The sequence below is a fragment of the Sciurus vulgaris genome (assembly GCF_902686455.1).
Source record: "Sciurus vulgaris genome assembly, chromosome: 3".
Classification (NCBI taxonomy): domain Eukaryota; kingdom Metazoa; phylum Chordata; class Mammalia; order Rodentia; family Sciuridae; genus Sciurus; species Sciurus vulgaris.
The window spans coordinates 128,884,866-128,902,630 of NC_136463.1; the positions used below are offsets into that span (position 1 = coordinate 128,884,866).

The 17,765-nt window shown below is 35.8% G+C and overlaps 1 protein-coding gene across 4 annotated transcripts in view; it reads right to left on the bottom strand.

The window, feature by feature from the left end:
- ATF2 (activating transcription factor 2) overlaps window positions 1-17,765 on the bottom strand; it is an 88,771-nt gene that overhangs the window by 60,203 nt on the left and 10,803 nt on the right. For all 4 annotated transcript variants that reach the window (XM_079133108.1, XM_079133111.1, XM_079133110.1 and 1 more), the window contains exons 2-3: window positions 17,259-17,354; window positions 2,891-2,966 (exon numbers count right to left, since the gene is read on the bottom strand). In XM_079133108.1, coding sequence (XP_078989234.1) covers window positions 2,891-2,922 — 32 coding nt within the window. In that variant the 5' untranslated portion in view covers window positions 2,923-2,966; window positions 17,259-17,354. The remainder of the gene's footprint in view (window positions 1-2,890; window positions 2,967-17,258; window positions 17,355-17,765) is intronic.

Here is a 17,765-nt window from a genome sequence, read left to right on the forward strand (position 1 = left end):
TAATCACAAGTCCGCATGGGTTATTTAGCAGTACTAGTAAAAATAAAGGGTAGCCTTAAATCTCTTATACATTTAGGAAACAGGGTTAATGATCAGAAATTAACTTATGTCAAAGCCAAAAGATATAAGACAGGTCTTCAAAGGATACTGTGGCCCTTCTAGGTCAGAAACAATGTATAAATGAGAGCATTTATTGGTTACCTTGCCAGTAAACCTAGACAAACTTTCATTTTATAAACCTTGACATGACACTTAGACAAGGCTCAGATAGATATAGTTCTCAGATGGATACTTATATCTAGGCACATATATTTAGGGTGTCAACTATAATAATAGTTCTTTAACCAGTTATAAAGTAACCATTTAAGACCTTAAAACAGATAAAAACCCTAATTCCTTTAAGACTGAGTTTCCCTAGGTAATAGAACTAGCAGATAAAAGGAAATTTTCCTGATAAGAGATTCATGTTTCAGACTACTTCATATCAGTACATTAAAGTTCAAATAACTTTAACTGTGCTAATTATAGTCAATTTAATCACAAACACCAACTTTTTGAGATTTACCTTCCGAAAAACTTCTGTGACTTACTTAGACATTCATAGCTTGCTTACATCCTTAGTTTTGTGCTCTCTGTCATCTTAGACTTTAGCCAAAGAATATTATTTTACCAGACAGAACACTTTCTCGTCCAGAAGCATTTCTTTTACCTTCTAGTTTTTTGTACTAAAACATATTTCCATACCTCTAACTTTCTTCCTTATTATCACAATGCCATCAATTTTGAGTTCTCCACTGTCGACTGTACCCAGAGATTCCTTTTGGGCCTTTCTCTTATACTAGGCATAGTGATATGCAATGGAGGAGCCCCTTTCCAACCTTTTCTTTAGGCTTCCTTGAAGATCCCTTTGCAGAGGCTGCCTACAAAACACAGGTTGGCCTTAGTTTCTTTTTCTTTTGTGGGTGCAGCTGTTTATTCTGCCAGTCTCCCCATGCATTAGTTTGATGGGACATTGTTACAGCAAGAACTGCTTTGCCCCAGTGATGGATATCCCCTAGCCAAATGGGGTGTCCTGTCACATCATGAAAGCTGCCACATGCTTTGTGCCCAGCAGCCTCCATCTTGCAGGGGCAAAATGGGCTAGAAGGCAGGGCAAAGGCCAGGTTCTCTTTGGCCATTTTTCTACAGTCCAGGCAGCTTTTCTGGGATTTTTTTCTCCCCCAGCTTAGGGCTAGTGTCCTTGACCCAGTGAGATATATGCAGCTGCCTGAGGCTAGCTGAAATCCTTTTTAATCCTTTTTTCTGGGGTCTTGCTATACTTGCACACCAGAGGCATTGCCTTTTGGCATCTTCAATTAGTTCCCAACTGTTTGGACCCCTTATTATGCAACTGTACATACAGAATGTGTTTCACATACTTCACAGACCAACTTCAAGATTATATAATAATCCAGAAAACACATTCAAAGGCCAGGTTGTGTTATAGCAAATTGTCTTCTCTTAGATAGGCTTATACCTATAGGTGGCCCGTTCAGCCAAGATCTCTCTGTTCAAGACACTACAGGTAAGATACAGAATTTGGCCCATGTCTTAAAGGACCGGTAACAGATACAAAAAATACAGACAGATGAGAGGATTATTGAAACCAGGGCTAACACACAGACCTGCCTGTATAAAATTTCTTCCACTTCCTTTACCTTTGGCAGACCAACTCCAGCTGCAAAACTACATAATAATCCAGAAAGTTATTCAAGAGTCAGATCACGGTAGTAAAACATTGTCTTAGGCTTATATCTATAGGTGTCCCTTTCTTTAACTTACTTTACCTCTGACAGACCAACTCCAATGGCAAGGTTGTATTAAAAAGAAAGAGAAACACACAACCAGAGAGGAGCCCCAAAACCATGGCTAAAACACAAGAACCTTTAAATTGACCAGTCAAGATCTTTCCCACGAGACTACCTAAAGGATCAATGGAATATTGGCCACATCTTAAAAAGGGGTAGTAACAGATACAAATAAAACAAAAACAGACAATCAGGGAATTCCCAAACCCAAGGACGACAAACAGATGAGAACCTAGAACAGATCAGAAGGGAGTAAATATCCCTAGGTTCTCAAATCCCACCTATCCATGACTCCTAGACCAGTGGCACCACAGATTGTCTCCATGAAGAGGGACTAGATCTTCCCATGAAGAGAAACCAGATGTGTGTAATCAAGGGTCTCAGTGTGCACACAGGGGCACTAAGCAGATAGCTAAAGGTGTCATGACTTTACCAAGTTCAGTTTCCTTTCTCTCAAAGTGGACCATGATAGAGCAACCTATACCCTTCAGGGACAGAAAGCAGGAGTTCCCTGAATCAAAAGGAGTTTCGGTAGCTGCTGGGAGGGTCCCTTTACTCACAGGAATAGCTACTCTGGTTCAACCTGAGGCAAACTCACAATCTCCTAACTCTCCTGCAGTTGGCTCTCAAGTTTGCCAGCCACCTTGCATCCTCACCATGGAAGTGGGGTTCCTTGGAGAGTCAGGCCTGCCCAATAAGTTGGAGTGGGGGCTGCTATCAGGTTCCACCTGGGATACCAAATTTGTTACTGAAAGCTCAGTCCTTGTCCCTGATGACAATCTAATAACAAGGACATCATTTTGAGAAAAAGTAAAAATTTTATTGCTTTGATAGAAAGGAGAAACACAGGGGACTCCTGTCCCACAGGCTGGTTCTCTAGTCTCTAATTAGTGATCCTGTCTCAGTCTCCCAAGTTGCTGGAATTACAGGTGTGTATCACCACATCTGCTACAATGAAATATTTATCTAATAGAAACAATCTATGAAAAATTTACAAACTAAGATATGAAAAATAGATAAAAATACCAAACTTGTGCACATACCTGGCAGAATTCACATGTAACTTGAATTTCATAAGTTGAACAACTTAATCACGTTCTCTTTTTCATGGCAAGGATACTGAAAAACAAAGTGATTCCATACTATTAAAAATAGTTTTGAAACACTTTTTGAAATACAGAAAATGAAAGCACTCAAATTACACTCTGTAACACTATGAATATCCAAATATCCAGTCTCTGTTAACAAACTTTATAAACGACAGAACATTGCTCCTGAAATATGAACACCCATGTAAATGCCTTAACCATAGATATTAATATATTCAACTCTACCAAAAGGGTTTAAAGAGTATGAAATACTTAATTCAGCCCTTTGAGCTATGGGTGAAGGGCAGCTATTAAAACAGTAAAAGCTCTTACTTTTCAAGTCTGACTTGATTATTTGATATTAGCTTAAAGCCAAATATAGCATACTGAAACAAGCAAGGACAGTGGCCCATTTTTAAACTTTGTCAAAACTTTATCTTATATTCGCTGAAACTCCATCTACTGGTAAACAGAGTGTACTATATTCTTATCCAAATAAAACAATGGTAAAGGAAAATTATTTTTCATAAATTTGCTTTTAAATGGATTTTCAAGAATGTCTTGCTCAGGGGTTGGGATTATAGCTCAGTGGTAGCATACTTGCCTAGCACATGTGAGGCACTGGGTTCAATCCTCAGCACCACATAAAAATAAATGGAAAAAGGTGTTGTGTTTATCTACAACTAAATAAAAACAAGTATATTAAAATAAATAAAAAAAGAATGTCTTGCTCAGAAAAACTAGATAATCCCTGAGCAGAAATGTACAACTAGAGACACAGTTTTGAGCCCTAGGTTAAAAGTCAACCTGGTAAAGACAAAGGAAGAAGAAAGTTTCTTCCCTGGCCCCAAGCAAAACTTGAATCTGGTAGGGTTCCATTTTTCCATTCACATCCAACCATGAAGAAAGGGAAAAGAATACTAGAATAATCCAAAGGAAACCTATAATAGTCATGCTTCTGTCATTACCAGCAAATGTGAGCTCAGGAAGGGCAAGGAACTTATCTTTGGGCCATCGAAAACAGTATCTCAGTCAGTTAAGTTCAAGAAACATCTAAACATCAACTATATGCAATCATGAAAAACAACAAATAGTTGTTTCCCCACACTTGAGAAACTTTCAGTCTAGCAGAAGAAAGAGGAATACAGAAGTATAATTTCAATTAATTTGTAAGAATATAGGAAAGTTAAAATACTATGAGTTTAAAGATGGGCATGCACATCAATGTTCATAGCTGCTCAATTCACAATAGCCAGACAGTGGAACCAACCTAGATGCCCTTCAATTGATGAGTGGATAAAGAAACTGTGGTATATATATACAATGGAATATTACTCAGCCATAAAGAATGATAAAATTATGGCATTTGCAGGCAAATGGATGAAATTGGAGAATATCATGCTAAGTGAGATAAGCCAATCTCAAAAAGCCAAAGGATGAATGATATCACTAATAAGTGGAGGATGACACATAATGGGGGGGAGGGAAGGGTTAGTGTTAGGGTTAGAGTTAGCGTTAGGGAGGGGGGCAAGTATGGAGGAAGGAAGTACTGTATAGAGGGTAAAGAGGGGTGGGAGGGGTGGGGGGAAGGGAAAAAATAACAGAATGAATCAAACAACATTACTCTATGTAAATTTAATTACACAAATGGTATGCCTTTACGCCATGTACAGAGAAACAACATGTATCCCACTTGTTTACAATAAAAAAAAAAAAAAAAAAAGATGGGCATGATGGCACATGCCTATAGTCCCAGCACTCAGGAGGCTGAGGTAGGAGGATCGGTTGAGCCCAGGAATAAGGTCAGCCTGGGCAACACAGAGAGACCCAACTGAAAAAAAACAAAAACCAACAAACAACTATGAGAATGTGGAGACAGAAAAAGGATCAATTTGATAGTTCTAGAAAAGCTTCTAAGGGAGTTAACCCTTGGTACCTCTCTATTATCTCTTCTACTCTCCCATTGTAACTGTTCCTTTTATCTATAAAACAAGTTCTTTACCTATACAAGCCTATTTCCTAGAGAGTCCATACAAATTCACATTCCTTTACTGCCATTTTATAATACCTAGCTGAAGTAGCTATAAACAAACAATTCAAGTACCTGGAGATAAAAAATGGTAACAAGTCCTCTGGGACACTTAAGTGTTATCTCTGTTAATCTAAGTGAATCCCAAACTGGTAAATCCAGGCTTATCTCCTTATTACAGCAAAGATGGAAATATGTGTAAGACAGAAAGGCTGCAAGGGAGGCTTTGTTACGCTATAAATTGTTAGAGAAGTGCATGATTTCTGATAAAAAGAAATCGTTAATTGTGCCAGGGCAGTGTCACATGCTTGTAATCCCAGTGGCTTCAGAGGCTAAGGCAGGAGGACCTCAAATTCAAGACCAATCTCAGAAGCTTAGTGAAGCCCTAAGCAATTTAACAAGACCCTGCATCAAAAAATTAAAAAGGGCTGGAACTGTAAAGTGGCTCTGTGTTCAATCCTCAGTACCAAAACAAACAAAAAACAGACTATTAATTGTTCATACCGCATTCTCTGGCAGGCATCTGCAAACTTATATTTCTATTCTAGGAAATTCACTGTTATGAAAAGACACTAATTAGAGTACCCAGGAGAGTTGTAGGCAAAATTTTAAGAATGCCAATTTCTTTAGTTTTTATCAGCTCTAACTCTTCCAACATTCCTTCATCTTTCTTGATCTCATGATCTAGTGCTATCAAAGTTCCCCCTTCTATCAAAAAAATGAGTGTACTTTTGCACCTGGCATTCTCCTGGATGATACAAATGTAATAATGAAATAAAAAATGATTCCCAACTTCATGAAACTGCAAGAATAATAATGGAGCTTATATTTGCATCCAACCTTTTCCTACAATCCCAAATTAAGAATCAAAAACTACCTCTGAATGCTTTAAAGACAAATTTAATTATTCACCTAGCAAAGCTTATTAGCTTTAACCCTTCAGGGGTTTTATCTGTACCCTGAGAGATACATCTGAACTGCCTTTTATTTCTAATCTCATCTCCTGGTAAGTGATATTTCCAATACACCATGGCCCATTTAACAGCGTCAGACTGCCTGCCATCTGTTGAAGATGACCCTTAATTTGCATATTATTTTCACGGTATCTCAAACATATCCTCCCAGATGAATGTCTGTTCTCTTAGTTATTATACAATCAAGGCCCAGTTCAAATAATACTTTTTTTGTGATTCCCTTCCTATAATCCAAATTGAAATTTTCTTCAACTAAACTTTTTGTATTGTTTATTCCTTACTTACAGCACTCATATTAGGTTTTGGAATATAATAGATGTATGTTTCTTTCACTCCACCCCAACTATGCCTTGAAGCATCATAATATACTGTAGCAAAAGCAATCAAAACTGGCTCAAAACCAGGCACATGGCACACACCTGTAATCCCATCTACTTGGGAAGCTGAGATAGGAAAATCGAAAGTTTGAGGACAGCCTGGGCAACTTAGGCCCTGCCTCAAAATAAAATTAAAAGGGGGAGGTGTGAGTATTGGGCTCGGTGGTAGAGTGCTTGTCTAGCATGCATGAGTTCCTGGGTTCAATCCCTAGCACCACAAGGAAAAAAAACCATTGGCTCAAAGACAAGTTGTGCCACCTAACATTGGCAATCTTGGGCAAAGTTCTAAACTCCTTTGAGATGCAATTTCCCCCAACAATAAAGGTAGGGATAATACCACCTACTTCACAAAATTGTAAGCATTAAAAATAGTATATGTAAGCTGGATGCAGTGGCACATGCCTGTAAAATCAGTGGCTCAGGAGTCTGAGGCAAGGAAGATCAAGAGTTCAAAACCAGCCTCAGCAAAAACCAGGTGTTAAGCGACTCAGTGGGACCCTGTCTCTAAATAAAATACAAAATAGGGCTGGGGTTGTGGTTCAGTGGTCAAGGGCCCCTGAGTTCAATCCCTGGTACTCCCACCTCCTGCAAAAGTAAAGTGTCTCACACAATGCTTGGTATGAACACCTGATAAAAATGGCAGCTACAATTCTATTTTGACTTTTGCTGTTAATATTCTAAGGTTATTCTATGTATCCTTATATATGCTTAGCATCATACTTGCTTAAAGCAAGCACAGAATAAATGTTCAATTATTAATTACATCCCAAAAAACATACTTGTAAAATGAGTAGGTACACATTTACATCTTATAAAAGTATAAACATCTCCAACCTTTTCTTTCTTTTTTTTTTTTTTTTTGAGAGAGGGTCTTACTAAATTTCTGAGGCTAGCTTTGAACTTGTGATCCTCTGGCCTCAGCCTCCTGAGTTGCTGAGATTACAGCACATGCCTCGGTACCCCACATGGTGACATTGCTAAAAGCAGAGTTCACATCTGACAGTGCACTGTTTTCATAGCCTATGCTTCCACTTTATCATTGTGACATTTGGTATATGGGAATAATGATATTTATATCAGAGTTATTTTGATAGTAAATTGAAAATATTGTATAAAAAGTAAGCTAATAACTTTCTCATAGTAAGCATTCAATTAGCAGCTGTTTTTTTTTAATTACAGACAATATGAAGTAGAAATGGTTTAGATAATAACAGTGATATTACCTCCGTCATCTGAACCATCATTACCACTATATGATATTTATTTATTTTCATGTGGTGCTGAGAATCAAACCCAGTGCCTCACATGGTAGGCAAGCACTCTATCACTGAGCCACAACCTCAGGCCCCATCATTACCACTATTTAACAGAGGTTCTGATTGCCCAGAAATAACTACTAAGAAAGAGAAACTAAATAATGTAACCTCCTCCTTTGAGAATAAATAATAAAATGCAACAGGAAATCAGAAATAAGCCTATTTAAGAAAGAAATTATCTTTAATTTCATAGATAACTATGAAGCAATCACACACTACAATAAAATGTCTTAGTCCTAGAATATTTAAAATGCCTTGTGGATTAAAAAGTATTAGCAAGACTAAAATGTTGAAAACTAAAAGTCCCAAATCAGATTACCTTGCTATGCTTGATTTAAATAAAAATTTGGTCCAAAGCAAATTTTTGTACAGAATCTGTCTTGAAAACTACTGATACACATTACAATACAGATGAATCTAAAAATCATTATGCTCTGTCAAAGAAGACAGTCTAAAAAATATCAGAGTATGATTCTATTCACACAAACTCTAGAAAAGGCAAACAATCTATAGTGACAGAAAGCAGATCAGTGGTTGCCTAGGGACAGGGGTAGGAGTGGAAGATTACAAAGCGGCACAAGGGAACTTGTGATGAATAAATCATCTTGATAGTGGTGAGGGTTTGATGGATGTATACATATAGGTCAAAACTTATCAAGTTGAATACTTTAAATATGTGCAATTTATTCTGTTAGTAACACCCCAAAAAGCTGTTTTAAAAAAATCTATCTTGATTTTTCTTAAGGTTTGTGAAATAATCTGTCACAGTTACATGAACTTAATGCCAATGGCTAGTGACCATTCACAAATACTATCTGTCAAATGAGTGAAATTCACTTTACGTATTTCTTTCCTCTTATCACATCATGAGCGAGATTCTTCTTTATTTATTTTTATGTGGTGCTGCTGAGGATTGAACCCAGTACCTCACATGTGCTAGGCTAGATTCTTCATTTCATACCCTAAAAAAACTAAGAAATGCCAGGTCCAGTGGTGCACACCTGTAATCCCAGCAGCTTGGGAGGCTGAGGCAGGAAGATCTTGAGTTCAAAGCCAGCCTCAGCAACTTAGTGACACCCTACGCAACTTAGCGAGACCTTGTTTTAAATAAAATATAAAAAAGTGACTGGGGAAGTGGCTTGGTGGTTAAGTGGCCCCTGGGTTCATTCTCTGGTACCTGCTCCACCCCCCAAAACAAAAAAACGCTAAGCATCAACTTCCAGGTTTGAAATGGAAACTTACTCTCTGTCTCCCCTATGCAGATTAATAAAATGCCTCAAATACTTTCTACAAATTAAACCCAATATGAAGCTTTGCTTTCAACACTTTAAAACTATACCAGACTACAGTGTTCTTGTAGAAGCAGTATGGTACTACAAAACCATATTTTTTGGGTATAAATCCACAAAAAAAATTTTTAATATGTATGCCACATATGTTAGTTCAGAAAAAATGAGTATTCCTCCATCTGAGCTACTATCTCAAACTTCAAATGAAAAACATGACCAAAACTGCTCTAAGTTAAAGAGAAATAACAATTGCTCCTAAGATTAGACAAAGAGGTAGTGCAGAAAAATAGGGAGAAGAGTAAATTTCTAAAACTTCTAAATGAAAGAAAAATCTATATATTATGAGATAATAGACATTAGTCATTTTGATATAGGCAGAATAAACATCCTACGAATTGAAGATATTTGCTTGGTGGTCTGCTGCAGAAACTGACCAGTATGGAAGCTGAGTTTTCACTTTCTGGTTTTCAATGACAATTCTACATATAAACATGTATTCATTCCTTATATTTTCTCTATTTTACTGCTACAAAGCATTTTATTAGAACCCAAACATGTTAAAAATTATACCTTAAATTTTATTTGTGACAACATAGAGCAATTTCTATTATTTGTTATCATGCACAAATGACCAATTTTACAAAACCCTTAAAGCTGAAGATTTAATTAGGGATCCAAAGAAATTCCTTCCTGGAAATATTAGCTAAATTACTCCTACTCAACTAAGACACTGTAAGGAACTTTAAATTTGCTCTCAGAATAACAGAAGAGAAAAAAGAGTCACCCAGAATAGTACCAGAGATAACTACTATTAATACTTCAAAGTACATATTACAGTTTTGTCAATGCATAGATATATGTTTACACACACATATATAACTTTAAAAACTGTAAAAATAACATGAAAACTGACTTTAAAATACAATTATGTAAATTCTGCCACATCATTAAATAGTAATGTCATTATTAGATGTCATTTTAAATAGCTATATAGTATTACATCATCAATGAATTATCAATAAATATTTTTGGGATACAACTTTGCAATATCTATAATTTCCATAGAATGAATTTCTAGAAGTGAAATTGCAATGTCAAAATGAAGGCATATTTTGAAGGATTTGCATTGTGTTAAACTGTCCTCCAAGTAAGTAGTATGTATTTCTACTTCCCCAATATAAAAATTCACTTCTCAACACCTACACCAATGTGACATTATTCTTTAAATGTCTGTCATATTAATAAAAAGTTTAAGAGCTGTGTATCTTTTTTTTAATTTTTAATTTTTTAGTTGTCAGTGGACCTTTATTTTATTTATTTGTATGCAGTGCTGAGAATTGAACCCAGTGTGTCACACATGCTAGGTAAGTGCTTTACCACTGAGCTACAACCCCAGCCCCAGCGATGTGTATCTTGACACACTAATATGGCTGAACTTTCTTCATATATATAATGGTCATTTAGATATCTCTGTGAACTGCCTTCTTTGTCTATTTTTAAAATATATATATATACACACATTTTAGTTGTAAGGAGACACAATACCTTTATTTTTATGTGGTGCTGAGGATCCAACCCAGGGCCTCACACATGCTAGGTGGGCGTTCTACCACTGAGCCACAACCCCAGGCCCTTTTGCTTTTTTTTCTTTTTTCTTTTTGTGGTGCTAGGGATTGAATCCCCGGCCTTGGGCATGTGCGGCAGCAATATACCAACTGAGCTATATCCCCAGCCCTGTTGCTTGTGCCTATTTTTTTAAAAAATAAAATTTTAGCCCCAAATTCTCTATCTTGAATATAGATAATAGGCTTTTTCTTTTCTTTTCTTGGTTGAGGAGCCTGGGGATCGAACTCAGGGCCTAGCACATGCTAGGTAAATACTCTACCGCTGAGCTATACTCACAGCCTATAGGGTTTTTATTATGATGTGGGAATTCTGATCATATATCACATTGTGTTCTTCATGTAGTCTTAACTATTCACCCCACAAATGAGGAGACTGAGGTCGAAAGGGTAAAATTCAAGGTCAAAAACTAGGGCAAGAATATTTCTCCTGCAATACTATGCCTGCAAGCTATAATATTGTTATTTCACACCTACCAACTACAGAGAAAATTTTATGTAAATCATATTCTAAAAATAATATTACAGAAAGATTCTTTTGGAACTTCTAGAGTAATCAGATCCATTACCAAATGAAATCACATAAAAATGAAATGCCAGTAAGAGGAAAGAAACAACTAAAAAAAAAAAAAAAACCCTAAAAAAATAGAAACTAACTGGCAAAACATTTCTTCTAGGTTAAAATTAATATAAAAGTCAAGGCTCCAGAAAACAAATATAAGGGTGTCTGCATGACATAGCTTAGACAGGCTATTAGGGTTCAGCATAGTGTAGAATCTGGGTGGGGTAGGGTGAGAAAGATGTCTACAGTGAGGAGAAGGAAATGGGGATTAGCCCTACATGGGATGCTGCAGTATGAGGTGAATGAGGAAAGGTCTCAGTGCAGAGGGAGGCGCTGCCTGACTATTCTACATAAAAACATGTATTCATTCCCATTTTGTTTTATTGCCACAGGCTGCAGTATCATTCTGTTTGTTATGAACTTCACAATATGGAATGTAGTTTTTCAATTTCTTGATATATCTCATAACATGAAAATTATACACCAGAAACAAGGAGAGACTTGTTAGAGAATCAGTCTTGTACTAAAGAGGTGGTCTGATTGGCTGAACCTGGTCAGGTATCTCCCTTGATTTACCTGAGCCAGCTATGTCAGTGTCATGGACATACAGGATTGCCCCCTTTATTGCACTGTTGGTGGGCTCTCTAATGGGCGATGTGTGCTGAGGAGAGATGACTAAGTCCAGTATACTCATGTTCTCATCGCAACTGTGTTTATCTTTGTATAAAGATTATATATAGGGGCTGGGTTGTGGCACAGTGATAGAATACTTGCCTAATGTGTGAGGCACTGGGTTTGATTCTCAGCACCACATATAACTAAATGAATAAAATAAAGGTCTATCAGCATTAAGAGAGATTTTTTTAAAACAGATCATATATGTATGCATAAATAATTGAATTATCGATATTAGTTATTATTATTTTTCACTTGTTTATCTTCCTTTTTAGTCTAATTTTAAGTGCAGAATCCATATCTCTTATTTTTAACATGGATTCAAGATAGGCAATCAAATATTTTTCAAATAAGTCCATAAAATAAATGAGGAAAGATGACCAACTTCAGCACACTCATGTTCCCATAGCATCTATATAGCCTGATGTGAGATGTTAATGTCCAAGTAGGCTCAGGAGGCATCCACATGAGATAAGGGACAAGGCTGCCATTCTTCCAGAGTAGGATGTCAGGGTCAACCAGAACATCTACTTGATGGGGAAGAGAAGGTCTGGTGGCAAAAGGCAATTCATTACTTACATAACCAGGAATTGATCAAATTAAGTAAATAAATCAAGAATTTACTAAGTGAAAGTAAAATCACACTACTGGTGACTATAGGCGAAGGGAACTATAAATATAGGGTGAACCTTCCTATTAGATGAGATCTGGAGATAATGACATGAACTCATGGCTTTCAATATAAATATAAAGATACAGAAATAAAGATGTTAATATCTGTACATGTATGCATATATGTTCATAAAATTTACCTAGCTGTCTCCACTGAGAGGGCCAGGAACATGGATAAAAAGCATATATACTATTCCAGATTTCATTGTGTAAACACCATTTTCCACCAAGAGGGACTTTGGTTCCTTGAAATAGCGGTTGATTCCAGGGCTGGGGCAGGGAAAAGTACAGGGCAGACCTTGAATATCTTGCATAGAAAATAAAAACAAAACAAAAAGCTTGCAGATTTAGCCCTGAAAGTAATCGAATCTGGGACAATTTGAGAATCAAAACAAATAATGATAGTAAAGGACCAAAACAAATAATGATAGTGAAGTAAACTCTAAATAAACATGGTTCCATAAATCCATACTGATACACAAGAATAAACTGAAAGTTTGAAGAGGAATAAGGTATTTGTATCATCTCAAAGTATTTTCCTATAAAATAAAATTTAATTATCAAGGACAAAACAGTAATTTATAATACAAAAATCTGGTAAACATCACCTTAATCAAGTGATCCAAGTTAACACTGCTAGAAATAAAAAGCGGAGTTGTGTGCCCTTGTCCGAATGCAATGAGAAAGGTCATCACTTTTGTCACAATCATTCCAAAGAGCAAATCATGAAGAAATATCAGAACCTCAAACTGAGGTAAATTCTGTAGAATAGTTGGCCTTTAATCTTTGAAAGTGTCCAAGTTATTGATGTCAAGGAAAGACTGAGGAACTGTTTGTGATCAAAAAGATCAATAGGTACAACAAATAATTGTAACATGAGATACTAGATGGAATTCTTTTGCTATAAAAAATATTATTGGAAAAACTGGCAAAACTGTGATCTGCAATATTCAGGTCTAATATAGAGGATAGAAATATATCTGTTGATTTCCTGATTTTCATAGTTTTATAGTGGTTTTTGCAGAAGAATGTCTTGTGGAAAAATAAAAAATTTGGTAATAAGAGGACACTGCACTGGCAGTTTACTCTTTAAAAGTTTTGAATAAAAAAAGGAAAACATACAAAATGGGTTTAAGTTATATAAAAATAAAATGTGCTAAAATAATTCACTATATAAGCATTATTACATAATTAGCATGATGTAGTTCTTAGCAGTAGTTGTGAGAAAAATACTACAAATTGTACTGATTCTCTAACAATTCTCTCCTTTCTGGCTTACAATTTCAAGTTATAAAATACATCAAGGAATTGAAAAATACAGTCTGTATTGCAAGGTTAACAGAGAATGAAATCATACTACAGTAGAAGAATTTACCAATCTGAATGAACTTATAGGGGATACTAGATAATTATCCTAGTAGTTTCCTTTTTAAAAAATACGAAATGAGAGTTAATCTATTACACAAATAAGAAAATCCTTCAGGCTATAGTATCAATATTCCCATGCCATTTTAAATTCTACCATTTAGATGATTTAGCAAATGAAAATGTTTATTTTCCTACATCTTGATCAAAAACAGATTAGGAAAATAATTCATTTCACAAAAAACAGTGCTGGTGAATGAATTTCTAAAAACAGAAGGGGTGAATTGATTTCTGGTGCTAACTTTAGAAATTTCTATATCTTAAAATATGAATTTAACTGATCTAGTGAGTTGGTTACAGAACTATGAAATTTTATAAACTCAGAATCCACTCAAATTTAAAAGCAAATTTCTAAAACACGGATAATAGAGTCACATACAATATACAGCATTCCCAATAAAAATCATTTATTTATGAAATTTATTTGGAAAACACGTGCCTATTTTGTATCCATGTTAAAGATAAGAGGTATAGATTCTGCTATTAAAATTAGACTAAAAAGGAGGATAAACAGGTGAAATTTATTTATATACACATATAATCTTTATTTTATATAATCTTTATTTTATTTTATATGCTATGGAAACATGAGTATGCTGACCTTGGTCATCTCACCCACCTGAACCCACTACAGTGCCTGATCTGCCAAGAGTGCAACAAAGGGCAATCCTCTGTATCCACGATCCTGACATAGCTGTCTCAGGTAAACCAGGGGAGATACCTGACCAAGTTAAATCAATCAGAGTACCTCTTCAGGAGATTTGCAAAAAGGAATAGTCAAACAGAAGTCGGTAGCAGACATTCAGAGTTATACTTCAGACTGGTGGACATTTTTGGTCATATTCACAGTGACACATTTAATAAAACAGAAAGGAGAAAACAGAAAAATAAAGATAAGAAACCATACAGTCAAGAGAAAGGAAAGTAATTTCTAGGAGTGGATGCCCTGGAAGTTCCTAGTATTCATAGTATGAGGTGGCTTTTTGGTTTTTTTTTTTTAAAGCTGAAATTATCTGATTGAATTCTCTATTACCTCAGTACCTAGAAAACCTGGGAAAGGGGCCTGGAAAGGCTCTGAAAGAAGGAATACTTGAATTAAGTCTTCTCAAAGGAAAAGGTATTCGCAGCGGAGAAAACACCCTGAGGCACAATAAAGAATACACTGGCTGATCATGGAACATAAGGTTAAAGAAAAAGAAGTTAAGGTCAGGGAGGTAAGCAAATCCTGAAGGGCCTTTAATAAATACTATGGAAAGGAATTTAGATTCCACTCTCTCCCCAACCTCACTCCACCGCAAGGTTATAAAGCACAATCCTAGGCCAAACTCTTGAGCTAAAAAAGTTTCTCACAATTTTAAATGTTAGTGTAGAGAGTGGGAGAAGAAGAATATGAAACAGAGATCACATGTGGTTCCCACAAAGCCTAAAATATCTCCTATTGGTTCCCTTTAAATTAAGAAAAATTTCCCTTGCCTTGCTGTAAGAAATTGAAAAATTTAAATTTGGTTAAATCACTAACAGAAATGTGGAGGATGGATAAGAGAGCAACACTACTCAAAAAAAAGAAAAAAAAAAAAAAAACAGCAGAAGTCACTGTGAAATTGAGGAAGGAATGATGGAGTGAACTCAAGTAGTTCGAATCAAAATGAAAGGAACAGAAGGACCAGTTATGAAGAAAAGTGCTCTTAGGACAAAGCCTCATGAACTGATGACAGCCTCTCATCCTAGCCTCATACTATCCCTTAATCTCTGACTGTATTTATGGAGGCTTTTAATTAACTCCCTCCCTCAGCCTGGAAGCTCTCACTTCCCACTCATCCACCCTTTTCTCAGTTAACACTGCTCATTTCTGATCTCCCTCCAGATCCTCTACTCCACTACCCTACACCCAGGCCTCATTTGCTCAGTCATTCAGTCAGCAAAATATTATTGAGCACATGCAACGTGTAGGAATCGTGCTAGACTCCAGGGTATGATGACTCAGACATAAGTCTCTTGCCCTGATGGAATTTACAGTTTATGGAGAATACTTCTAACTAGATCATCAACTTGAACATTCAAGTTAGTGAAGTGGCTTAAAACTATTTAATGCAAGTATTAGCGTGTAAGAAAAAATTATCAAGTGTTACCACCCCTTCTTCCTTATACTTGCTTTAAATTTTTTCACCTTTTAAATACATGCACATTTTAATTATTTTCCAAATTTTTGTCAAAATTAGAGTAACTGCATTTATGCATGGCTTTTGTTTTCATTTGGACCCCTGGGTTTAGGTACAAAAGCACAGGCCAATTTGCTCATACATCTTGATATATTTGGCAAATATACTAGACCACCATATTTTGAAAGATTCTGCATGTTAAATCACTTTATTAAACTGATATTTTTCTTCCATTTATTTTATTTTAATTTAAATTTGACGGGGGGTACTAGGGATTATACCCAGGAGCACTTTACCACTTAGCTACAGCCTTTTTGTTTTCTTTTATTTTGAGACAGGGTCTCCCTAAGTTGATGACTCTGGCCTTGGTCTTGCGATCCTTCCTCCCTGGCCTCCTGAGTTTTTGGGACTGCTTTCCATTTTAAAAAGCTATATTTACAAACTATAAGTGGCTTGAGACCAAAACCCATTGTATTTCATATCTCTTAATCAATACTGTATGGCTAGCACTTAGTAGATGTTCAAAAAAGGTATACTCCAGGGACTTATATAACCTCAAATATTTCTGATCAGTATGAGATAATTATGGTAATGAACTTGGCTGATACAAATCAATACAAAAGTAATAAATATGACATTTAATTAGTTTGTATATAGAGTGTATAAACTTTTTGCTACAAATACTTCTGAAACAGAAAATACTTCATAGATTTACTACTGTTACTATTCTTATAAAATCCTAGGAGAATTGGGATGCTTATGTTGAGTCTATTTGTCCACAGATAAATTTAGGAACATCTGAATTAAACAAAACTGAACCCTTTAAAATCAATCTTAGGGAGCTGGGGTTGTGGCTCAGTGGTAGAGTGCTTGCCTAGTATGTGTGAGGCACTGGGTTCAATTCTCAGCACCATATAAATAAATAAAAATAAAAGTCCATCAATGACTAAAAAATATTTTTTTTAAAAAAAATCAGTCTTAGATGCACTTTCATATGCTGATACATGTTCTATTTCCAAAAGGACATTTCCAACTTTACTGACACTCGGAATTTTTTCTTTTCTTTTTTTTTTTTTTTTTTGAACTAAACATTATCAATATAGTAGGACTCTAACATTCTAAGTAACACTGGTTGGAAACATCTGCTAAGTTCAATAATATCTGGAGACAGTCACAAAATAAAAAGAACACTTTTGCAATAAAGCTTAATTAAGATTTCTTACCTTTCTAGCTGGTGGGCCATGAGTTTTATTCACTCTGCAGTCAGGAATCCCTCAGCTTTTACCAATAAGCACAACTTAAGTTTCCATGTAGTATCCCTAGGAAAAGAAGAGGCAGAGAAGCATGAACTCATTCTCCTAAGTGATCTGAAGAAATAGCTTCACGTACTTCAACTCCATAATGAAAACATTTCAGATGTTTCTTTCATATTTAAAAGATGCAACTGAATTTTGCCTTCCATCTATTTAATAGAAATTAAAGCTCCTTCCAAAGTCCTCAATGATCCAGGAAGATATTTATCCTGCAGCCTCCCATAATTTTTGGCACATTATCACCTACTAGAGGTATAACAGCTCAAAGGATAAAAGTAGGGCAAAAGACCCATAGTGAAAGGAGAAAATGATTTTTACCATAATAAACCTGAGGTGGTAGGGAATTGTGGATAATAAGTGAAATGGCAGCATGAAATCTAAGCAACAAAATTCTTCATATTGGAGATCAATAGTTTT